This window comes from Parasteatoda tepidariorum, chromosome 3 (genome assembly GCF_043381705.1).
Source record: "Parasteatoda tepidariorum isolate YZ-2023 chromosome 3, CAS_Ptep_4.0, whole genome shotgun sequence".
In the NCBI taxonomy this organism is placed as follows: Eukaryota; Metazoa; Arthropoda; class Arachnida; order Araneae; family Theridiidae; genus Parasteatoda; species Parasteatoda tepidariorum.
In genome coordinates this window covers 85,824,600-85,836,859 of record NC_092206.1, presented here as the reverse complement: position 1 = coordinate 85,836,859, position 12,260 = coordinate 85,824,600, and the positions used below count along the sequence as shown (strand labels likewise).

At 24.9% G+C, this 12,260-nt stretch overlaps 1 protein-coding gene across 1 annotated transcript in view; it reads left to right on the top strand.

Annotated features, from left to right (window-relative positions):
* LOC107436845 (5'-3' exoribonuclease 2 Rat1) overlaps window positions 1-12,260 on the top strand; it is an 89,145-nt gene that overhangs the window by 19,510 nt on the left and 57,375 nt on the right. The window contains 12 exon segments of the mRNA XM_043047471.2: window positions 896-945; window positions 2,283-2,327; window positions 2,955-3,008; window positions 4,146-4,262; window positions 4,467-4,567; window positions 5,707-5,791; window positions 5,903-5,953; window positions 7,135-7,338; window positions 9,173-9,245; window positions 9,447-9,530; window positions 11,818-11,921; window positions 12,016-12,095. Coding sequence (XP_042903405.1) covers window positions 896-945; window positions 2,283-2,327; window positions 2,955-3,008; window positions 4,146-4,262; window positions 4,467-4,567; window positions 5,707-5,791; window positions 5,903-5,953; window positions 7,135-7,338; window positions 9,173-9,245; window positions 9,447-9,530; window positions 11,818-11,921; window positions 12,016-12,095 — 1,048 coding nt within the window.

Genomic DNA, 12,260 nt, shown 5'->3' with positions numbered 1-12,260 from the left:
AGTTTGGGAAACACTGCTATAACACATATATTGTTGTGTAAATAGTGAGCTGAATCTATACTGATGATGAACTGAATTATAAAAAAAAAGTTGTTTTTACATTGTCTTGACATTGAATAATGACTCAAATTGAAAATAGAATTATAATTGAAAATTGAATGAAAAGTTGACTGTTATATTTATTAATAAAAAAAAACAGGTTAAAAAAAATCTTGTGATTGACTGCTGATAATATATCTAAGTTATATTGAGATCTGCCAAATCATTAACAGTATAAGAAAAATAAGTTTGTTTTACTAGACAATTATAAGCATTCTTATTTATTTCAAAGCATTTTAAAATGAATAATTTTAATTTTTATCAAAGTATTCAAAATAGTTATCTGTTACAATTATGAATTGTGAAGTATCATAACTAACATTTGTACTTCTTCAGGAAAACTTCCCTTGATTTTGAAAAAAAATTGATCTTTAAGAGTCTTCCAAAGAATTGTCTTTATGAGATTGCCTAAACAATATCCTCAAAAGTATTTTTCCAACTTATTGGATCTTGTGTAAATACAATTATCACTCAATTTAGTCAATATAATGTTGTTAATGATGATCTATGTGCAGTTTTAAAGATTAACAGAGAAAACTGCTATAAAAAGTATTTTAATAGCTCTTTTGTTGATAAATTCCTTTGTATCCTTAAAAAAAATAGAAAGAAAAGTAATAAATAGGCTTTTTGTGTGCCATAGCCAACAAATTTTGACACATTTTCTACCAATTGCCATTTTTATAATTTGTTTTACTCTTTTCTGTGTCTATGTTACACAGTACATAAATGGAAAGTTATAGTTAATAGTAAAGTGTATGAAGATATATTTTTATGTGGCTATTGTAATTTCTTGTAGATCTTGGAGAAGCTGAAGATGAAATTTTCAAGAGACGGCAAGACAATGAAGTAGTCTTTTGTTTTTGTTTTTTTAATTTTAAATTGTTTTTTAAAATTTTTGTGAAATTATTTTTTTTTTAATTTTAAATTGTTTAAAAAATTATTGTGTATTTTTTTTTATTTATTTATTTATTTATTTTTTTTGAAATAAAGTTATGCTGTTGATTTTCTAATATTCACCATCTTCTCATCCTTAGGAGTGTAAAAAAATCAAATGATACTGCATTTAGAGAAAGCTAAAAAAAAAAAATTAAAAAATATAATACTCAAATATAAATTATCTATTTGTTATAAATTTTAATTAGTTACCTTCAAATACTATATATTTAAATATAATAAATTTATAAACTAATAAGTGTGCAATGAAAATTTACACAAATTGAAGATCTATAATCTGCAAAATTCAAAAATCTACGTGTTCCTAGTTATGCAGAATTCAAAGAGCTTTCTGTATAACTGTTTTTTAAACCGTATGATAGCAAGATTATATTAATTTACATTTTTTATACAATTACAGTTTTTCATGTATATAATACCTGAATAAGACTAATTTATAAGTTATCAATTAAAAAGTATCACAATTTTTTTAATATTTTACAGCAAATATTTAATTATTAGTAGAAATGCTATTCTAGCTATATATATTTAAATCGTATGTAGCCAATTTATAAGTTATATTGAACTTCTTTTCGCCTCTAAAATAGTATAGTCAATGACTGATATCGAAAAAAATTTTGTAATTTAAAATCCAATTCATTAATTTATTGACGCTAAGCAAATTATTTAGATTTTAAAACTCAGCGTTTTTACTCTACGTAAATATTTGTTTCTTTCTTTGTATTTTCTACAGAAAACATAATATTATGTATAAAATTATCTTGAAAATTGATCAGCTTTAGTAAATGAGCAGTTAAGTTAGTTTTAAGAATTCACAGAATTCTATGATGAATGGAAATTAGTAATTGAAATATTTTAGCACTTAGCATAACACCTCAATTATATGTATAAATAAATTAAGTTAATCAAAATCTTTGATTAATGCTTGATGAATAATTTAAGATAGTCATAAAGTGTCGAAGATAGGGTCTATAAATGATAATGATTTAAAAAAAAAAAATTTTTAGTTATTTTAATTATAATAAGAATAATAAAAAATTACTCAAGGAATTTTTAAAAAAAATTGTGTTTCGTGAAGTAAAGGACAAAAGATAGGTAAAAAGTTTTTCATTTACTATTAAATAATATTTTTTTTATTACTTCAACAAATTTATAATGAGTAAATATATTGCATTTCATTTTTAAAAAAACACTGTTGATTTTTTATCTTTCTCTAATTTGTATTTTAGTTATCTTTTCGAGCCCGAGAAAAGGCAAAAAGGAAAAGAATGAAGGTATGTGGTATTGTAGACAATAATCATACTCACAGCTAAAATAAAAAAAATTCCATATGCTAGTTATTTTATTTTTACTTGTCTATATATTTCTTTCTTATTCATCCATTATTTCTGATTAACACCCGTTGCGAGAATAATAAAAATACCATGAAATTTCAATAGGAAGAAAATATATTACTTCATACTGAAAAAAAGTTGTTATCTAAATTTTTAATGTTTGAAAGATTAGTCCATCTGTTTAGGCTCCATAAAATACTGAAAAAAAAAGCAAAAATTGACAAATATTCATCAATTTTAACTAGTTGGAAATATCTCACTAAATTGACAATTTATTAAAAAAGTTTAAAAATTCTTTAAAAATATATTTGCTTATTATTAAGTCTATTCAGTTAATTTTAGCAATTTAGTATCGTTAATATAAAATTATATATTTACTTTGAGTTTGAGACAATCAAACTGAACTCATTATTTATTTATTTATTTTTGTTCAAAGCTTCTAAAAACAACCTTCAAATTATATCTTACAAGAAAATGATCTTTCTGTTCAAAGAAGTTTTTGCTTGGCAATTATCTGAGAGCATTCCATCAATACCAAATTTTAACTTTGTTCTGTTTTATTTTTAGATGAACAGAGATGACAGGCCAGCTTGGACACCAGGTGGGCAATTTAGTCCTAGGGTATGTCAAATAAAATTTTCAAACATCTTTATTTACTTTTGTGTTAACACTGTGAAAGAAGCTTCCATTTTATTCAACTTGTGTGTATCTTAACACTTTCTGTATTGGTTGTTTTAATTGGCAATTGTTTACATTCTGTTGCTAATAGTGCTAAAAAAAATAATTTTGCAATATCTTTAATTTTAGATTGTGTTCTAGTTTTGCCTAAAAATCATACTTATCCAAAAAATAATTGGTTTTATAAAAAAAATCTATTCGTGAAAGTGATAAACATTTGTTTTCTTCAAAGTGACAGTTCTGGTTTTTAAGTTCAGATAAGAAAAAAGATGTAACAACATCATAAAAGCTGCCATACTGATATTTATGGTACAAATGACAAATTTTAGACTAATAGTATAAAAAAACTTTTTAGTTGACATAAAAGAAAATATTTATATTGAGTTTTTTTGTTTTTTTAATTGAAACAAAAACATCTGTTTTAGGGGGGGGGGAAACTTATTGGAACTTTCTCTATTTAAAATTTTAGGACGCTACACTGTGTATTATTTTCTTCTATTGTTTATAAAATTAGTAATTTTTTTTTTTTTTAAGTAAATCCAAAATATCTGGTTGTTTGAAAAAAAAAAAAACTTATTAGAAATTTCTTTCTTTAAACTTTTAGGACACTGTGTATTATTTACATTTTTGATAAATTGTTACAAAAAAAAGGAAATATTTAAAAATATGTTCAATATATTTCTGGTGATTTCTTACTCTATATTTTTTGTCAATTTAGTTGTGTTGTACAGCATAAAATTACTAGAGAAACTTTAGGAACTAGTATTTTATATATCTGTTTGAATTCTGCGATATTTTTACTTCCTTAATTGTCTAAGGATTACACACTCATCTACTATCCTTATCTTTTATAGATAATCATACTTTCAGAATTCTTCTCTCCTAATTTCTAAACGAAATTGTGAGATTAAGTGCAAGTAGGAGAAAAAAAATTTATATGTGTATTAGGATTATATTATATTATAGGATGCATATTTATCAAAATTTTTTATTCTCAAATTGCAAAACATTTTTGTTCAAACTCTGTGTTTTTGTTGCCTATTAAATTATTTAACTAAATGATTCGTTTAAATTTTTTAGTCATTATCCAGATCACCATCACCAGTTCAAAATGCTAGACATGAGGCTTATCAGATGCGAATGACTCCAGGTAATCCACAAGAAACTAGACAACGCTTTGAATCAATGTTGAGACCTGTAAGTTTCTATTTATTATCATCACCCTTGCTTATTTTTTATTTAGCAGTAAGTTCCTCTTTTAAAACATTCCTATCATTTATTAGTAGAGATTTTGAAAATATATATTAGGGTTGGATTTTATATTGTTTTTGCAATAACAAATTATAATCTGCATTATAAAATTCCAATTAGTTTATTTATTTACATTTTTGCCCATAAAAGGCTGACTCTCCATCAGAGGATTCCAGATCAGGTGGTGTCAAAAGAAAGAATGAAAATGAATCAGACCCGGAATCTGAACCAGAACCTGAAGATGATGTTAAGTGAGTTGTTAAAGGTTTTTTTCTGTAAATAATAGAATGCTAATCTTTTTAATGTGTTTTTCACAGCACATATTTTTGTTTTTTCAACTACTTGATTTTTTTTCTTTTATTATGGTTCCAATGTATTTAAAATTGTATTATGAGAATCTTAAAAAAGTTTCATTTTTATACTCTATCTAGTTTGTTTTGTAGTTTGTGTGTTTTCTAAATTAATTCAATGCATTATTTCATTTTTGAAAAATTTTTAACTCTAAATTATAATTAAAATTGAAGGAAGAATATTTAAAAGAGTTATTTAACAATTTTTAAATATTGTTAAACTTCAAAGATTTTATTTTAATAGAATTTTATGATAAGGACTATAAAATTGTACATTTTCTCTATGAGACATGTTTTAAATTCTAGTGTGATTATAGATTCACTTCTCAGGATTTGTACAAACTTGATTTACAAATCATGATTTATTAGCAGCGGTACATTTACTTGCTCCAGTGCTTTTAATAACTTAACTGCTTTACAGTTTCTCCTTTAACTTTCTGATATTTAAGATTTGCTAAGAATAAAAGAGTCTCTTTTAAAAAAAATTATTTTTTATTTAAAATATTTTTCTCATTAGTCTTTAATATTTTAATGTATAGATGATTATTTAAAACATTTTAAAATAATCATCTATACATTAAAATATTTTAATAATATAGATTTACATACAACAAACAGGTTGAGTCAATAAAAGTTGAGGGAAAAAAATCACTGTGTAAGCAAAGATATTTTAAGGTTTCCATCTTTGGTTTGAAAATAATGGATTTAATGCGTACTCAGTGTTTGCTGTGAGAAATTCAGATAATTTTTAAGGTGTCCACTTTTCAAAACCTTCATGATTTGTAACTGTTTTAAATACGAGACTTTATAAATGTTTTTTCTGTTAAATTAATTTCAATTAGCTGTAAGAAAAATCTTGTTGGTTGTTTGCGAAAAAAAATAGAAAAAGTTTTGTGCTGCACTATGAATTACAATATGAAAACGGCTGGTTCTCATTTATACAAATAAGTGTAATATTCAGTTAACTGTATTGAAACTCTAATAATTTTGCTTTTGAATAATTGAGGTGTGAATTCTAAAGCTTGTGAATTATCTTGCAGGTTATGGGAAGATGGTTGGAAGGAAAGATACTATGAAGTTAAGTTTAAAGTTGACAGCGATGATATTGACTTCAGACGTAAAGTTGTAAGAACACATTTAATAGTTATTTTGTAATTACTAATAATTTTAAAAATATTCTCTATTTTACAAAAAGGATTGATTTAAAAAATATTAATATATATATTTTATTTTCAGGCTCTAGCGTATGTAGAGGGATTATGTTGGGTTTTGAGATATTATTATCAGGTACATTATTTTTGTCAATATTCATTTTAAGTTAATCTGTATATTTTGTTACTTAAATACTTATATTCATTGCTAGATAATGAAACTGTGTGTATATATATATATACATATAATAAAATGAAACATTTGGCATCTCTCTGTGTGTTTCTTATAAATCCAGAACCATTTATTCTATCATCATGAAATTTGTACAGCAGCTGCAGGGTATATTTTTACCTCTCAATCCGAAAAACTTCCAAATTTCCAATTACATTGTTTGAGAGAATCCTGTAAAATAGAATTTTCTAATTGGTTCAGCATTAGGCATGGTTTTATGTTAATCCATAAACAACAATTTGAAATTGACATCATTTATGTTTGCGAGCTTGTAGCTCTGATGATTTAAAAAAAAAGTTTATTCCATGTTCTTATAATTAATTTATTATATCAGATAAATTAAATTATTATTGTGAACTTTGTTGCATGTACGTTTAATTTTGCCAAATTAGTATTCCTTAAAGTTATTTAAAATCATGCGTCAATTTATTGATACGCTTTTAAATGTCTTTCGATAAAACTGAATAATTTAACAACAATGGAAATTGTATTTAAAATAAATAGTAAAAAGAAAGAACCATTAATGGAGAAATAATAACTAATACATTTAAGAGAAACATATATCACTCTATGATTGACCCCGATAATGCTAAAATAATTTTGGTCGGTACTAAATAAATAAAAAAAAGTTATGTACTAAGAAGCAAAATTAATGGAGATTTTGCATACATAAAAAATTGCCTTATTATTGCTGACGTCAATCATGCTAAGTTATATTTGATCAAGTTTTATTTTTTATTATTATTATTATTTTGTTATTAAACCATTTATCATATATTTGGCACTACTAATGTTATGGTAAGTGGTGTAATTTCAATAAGTAAAAAATATTCTTATAGAGTATGAGTCTTTATAGAGTATGATAGTCTCTGTAGTTCCACTTACGAAAATCTTTTATTTTATCCAATAAAAACTGTTTTTATAAATTAAAAAAAGTTAAAAGCTAATGGAAACTTATTCCAAATGATATATAGGATATTGAAAATAATATTAATTATATTTTGTTATTATTATTGAAGATTAATCCGATTTTTTAACAGTTGTCAGTTTAAAGTCACTTCTTTTAACTATGATTTTTCTTATAGGGCTGTGCCTCTTGGAATTGGTACTTTCCATATCATTATGCTCCATTTGCATCCGATTTTACTAACATTGGAGAGCTAAATATAAACTGGGACATTGGAGCACCTGTAAGTTTCATTACTTTAATAAATTTCCAATAACTATTTTCTATCATGAATGAATCTACATCAGCATTGCTTTAAAAGAAAATTATAAGTTTCTCACCAGTAACAATCATTTATTCTCTCAGTCTATATGAAAGATATTGTTATACCAAATGGTTAATTTCAATTAAACCCTTACTAAAAATTTATTCCATTTTTTATTGACTTAAAAAGAATCTCTTTTAAAAAATTGAACCTTGAAATGCAGTATGTACTAACTTGGGTTAAATAATGTTTTTTATTTCCCTTCTAGCTTCAGTCAAATTACTATTACAGCCATGAGATTTTTATTCCTATTCATGATTTAAAAATTTTTTTTTTTAATTCCCTTTCCTTTCTTTCTTAATTTTTTATATTATTTTATTTTTTTATGTTGTTTTTTACATTGTCAGATGTTGAAAAATAATCCCACTGCAGAAATATTTTTTTACATTCTTTTACAAAATGTTTAAAAAATTAATAAATAAAACTTTAAATATTTGGATTGATAAAGGTTGAAATCTGTTGTTGACAAGTTAATGTTTTTTCTCTCTCTTTTTTTTTATTTTTTATTTTGCTGACGTAATTCAATATTAGTAAATAAGGTTTAAATGGGACTTTCGTTTTCTTTAAATCCACCAATGTAATCATAGTTAGGGCTGCAGGTTTGTCGCGGCGCGAATTTCCGCGAAATTGTCATCCTTTTTCCTAAAATCTGCAAATTTCTCAATATGTCTCGACCTGCGCAAAAATTGCTTNAAAAGATGTTCTATGAGCTAGTTGTCTTGTTTTGAATTGGTCCTTTTCAGTTTCTATTTTAAATGTTTCAGTAACTTATTCAATAAATCATTTTTTACTAATGACTTGTACTACATTCTATTCAAATAAAGTATAAAAATCATTTTACTCAAAAAAGAAATGTGATATATGGCTTTTGAAAAAACTTATGTAATTGAATGTATTTTTTTAAATAGTATGATTACCTGGGCTCAGACAAATCTTAAGAATTTAACATGCTGTGCCAATCTTTTTGGTGTACATGAGTACATTTAGTATAAAACTTTTTAAACGACCAAACATTTTTTTCTAATATTTGTTATGAAAACATATGAATCTATCTATTTTTAATCTATTAACAACAAAATTATATCAACAAAAAATATGTAACAAAATTATATCAATATCAGCATTTTTAAGCATAAATTATAAGTATTATTCATTAACAGAGGGTTAATATGCACAAACGATTAATAGTCGATAATTAATAAGCATCTCTGAAGTAAATGCTGTGCATTATTTTAAACAAAAAAGTATCATTATCTTTTATAATATTTTCTTCCTTAATTACTCGTTATTCTTTACAACATCTTTGCAGATTTTGTATAAATTTAGGAATTAATTCATGTATTGCGATCTTCAATATTTCTTATTGAATGCATGCAGAGGTGAAAAATGCTCTTGACTGGATTTTTTACATGTCAGTTTAAACATTTACACATTGAGTAGTATAATTTTCAAGTCCTAGTGGTTCCAATTTTTAACTTAGTGCAATTACTATAAAAATATTGCTTTAAAAAGTAAATAATGACAGCAAATTTGAGTTTAAAATTTATTTTTGCTCGACTTTTCTTATCAAAGTTTGTACTTAATTCTTTTCAAATGACTCCATTTACTTCTGCAGTGTTTATGTTTCTCAATTTGAAATTTTGTAGAACTTACTCTATCAGGTCTCAGGGTATGTATCATATTTCCTTACAATTTGGTGTAAAGAGGTGGGTATAGATTTACAAATCTGTCTATTTAATTTTGTTTAAGGAATCCTTAAATATACTATTTAAAAAATTTAACTATGTATATTGTATAATATTTTATTATTCATTATGTAATATTCATTATATAATATTTTATTGTATTTCAGGAATCTTCAATAATAGATTTCTACCCGACTGATTTTAAAATTGATCTTAATGGCAAAAAATATGCTTGGCAAGGTAAGATTTTCTAATTTAATAAGTAAACTCATTTCTAATTTAATAAGTAAACAAAGTAAACTCATCTTTTATTTTGATAATTTTTGACGTAACAAAATTTTTTATTTTGCAGTTAAATTTATTTTTAAAAGACTTTTTTTTTATGAAGTACAGTTTGATTCTTATAATCTGAATTCTCTTTCAACAATTTTATTTATTCAGGAGTTGCTCTTTTACCATTTGTTGATGAGAAAAGATTATTAAGAGCCTTAGAGGCTGTATACTCAAAACTTACAGAATATGAAAGTAAGTCTGAATTGTTTTTTAAATTCAATTTTGTTGTAAAAATTTTCTGAAAATATGTATCTATTTGTTTTTAAAGACTTAAATGTTATATTTACATAGAAGGAACTGTAATTGTAATGTTTTTGTAGTAGTACAATAAAATTGACTAAATGCATTTTATGTAATTTAAAAGAAAAGCTAAATAGATAAATAATTGAGCGTAGTAGTAGTGCTTTAATTTCATTGCACTAGAGCTGCACAATGGGTTATTGATGATGGCCTAAGGATGATGCGAAGAAACACTATTTATATTTAAATTACTATATAAATTTTTAAACTAGTATTTTTTTTCCTTTAAAGTATATTTTGGTTTCCATGAATTTTGCAATCACAATGTAAAGTATTCACTTTTCTAGCTTCTTTAGTGATTTAATTTAAAGTTAGTTGAGTGGTTTAATTTAAAGTTAGTTAATTTTTAAAAAATATTATCATGCATTGCCATACAATAATAAAACTAAATTTACCTAATTTGTGAGCAATGTTGTAAAAAGTGATAGTTGGATTAAGAGTAAATTTTGGTGTAAGTAATACAATAATGTTAATGTAATAAATTTCCTATCATGTTTTTGGAGACAAAATAGTTTTCTGTCTTGCTAAGGTAACTTTTCTTTTTGTTCAGTTAAAGCCTAACTAAAGGAAAGCTCAAGAACTCTGAATAACACTTTTCAAAAATACATGAAATAATTTTTTTTTTTTTTAATTATTTAAGAAGAAAAATAATTTTTTCTTAGTATATTCTTGAATCAACAAGCAAGGCATTTTTGGTCATTCTTCACATTTACTGTGAAGCACCATTAAAACTAAATTATAACTTTAACTTTATATGTTAACTATGTAAATCAAAATTTTGTTGACTTGCAATTTTACAAAGAAACTATGTCATGCATCCATCTATTATGAAATTGAATATGGGAGTAAAGTAAAACATTCTTAATATTGATTTTTATGCCCAAACGCTGTTGACTGATGGCAAGTTAACTCAACGATGCGAGTGCAATGACAAGTTAGCTCGTCATTGGTCAACAATTTGTTAATAAAACCTAATTAAAGCAAAAATATTAAACTGCAATTCTGTTTATATGAACTGTTCACATTAATCTTTCATCTTTTCCAAAATTACAGCTTAGTTTGATAGAAGAGAGCTTCATTAGTTTTGCAACAATGTGGATCCTATTTTAGATAATATAGATTTTTCTCTGCACTGAAGGATCACTTTGTTTTTCAATATTTTTTTTTAATTACAGTAGAGTCCCGATTATCCGAGTTAATGTGGATATAAAAAAGAAAGGAAAAAGAGTAGATATAAATGTAATATGTTTAACAAATACAAAATTTATACCAGTACACCACATACAATTAATATTATAATTAAAAAGTTTACTTAACACTTAAAGGAGCATATTTTATGAGAATGAAAGAGTTTTTACTTAAAAAAGCCCTTAATCGTTTTTGTTTTTCGTTACTTTGGCGCTTTCCTGCAGCAGTGTTTCGCCATTTTTTATGAATAACAGAAAGGCTGGTGTCGCCTCTTCTTATTGCTTTATACATTCAATAGCCAGGGGTCTGTCCAGACCGAATTTACTACCGTTTAGCGGTACCTTCACAAATTCAATTTTAGGTAAAATGGTAGTTTCACAAATTCAACTTTAGGAAAAACGGTAGTTTCACAAAATACTTTTTCTTGAAATTTAATTTTTGTATACCTTAAGAAACGATAAATCTATATTTTTACCATGTTTTTGTATTGATTTTTTAATATAATTTCACAAATTATGTCTAAATTTTCACAAAATAGGTACCTTTCAGAAAAACTTAGACAGACCCCTGATAGCACTTTCAATAGCTTTTAGTTCATCTGTATGAGAGCTTTTATGTGTTAATTTTCATTGTCACTTTCTTCATCATCTTTGCTAGATTCATTATTGACATTATTAATGATCATTTCATCGGTAATCTCGTGTTGTCCGTCAGCTTGTTTTCCTGAGTGATTGAACGATAAAATTGTTAAAAAATTTCAGCAGTAGTTTTAAAAATAAAAAATAAACTAAAGCAAAAAAAATCCTTGAAATATTTGATAGCTCGGTTAAAACAGAAATTTGGATAATCGGGACTCTACTTTCTTGAAATATTCCATTTTTAAGTTATTAACAAATGGAAATTGATCTTGATCCTTAGTTTCGCTTATTAACTGTTCTAGTTTTATATGTTAGTAAAGTTATTACCTCTAATACCATTGTTCTTGTTGTAGTAAAACGGAATGTGAGGGGCTCAGATAGACTCTATATTCGGAAAGGTCACACAGGTTATGACTTTTTAGTCTCATTGTACGATATCGGCACAAACTGGAAACTGGTAATTTTTTTTAATTTCTTTTTTTATTCAATCATTTAACACATAAAATGTTTTATGCAAATATTTGTGTTCATTTTAAATTATTAATTTATAGGAAATAGACATAAATCCAAAACTTTTCTATGGAATGGGTGGTAAAGTTATACAATCTGAAGATGTAATCAATCCTAGAGAGTAAGCAATTATTAATTTTTATATTTTTGTTGGTAACATTTGGTAAAGCCTAGTTTAGGTTTAAGTTTAATCCTTGATTGAGTTTTTAGTATTTCATTGGTTTTACTAAAAAATATCTTGTTTCTTTACTTAATGCCTATTAATAGAAAATGATAAATGTTGTAT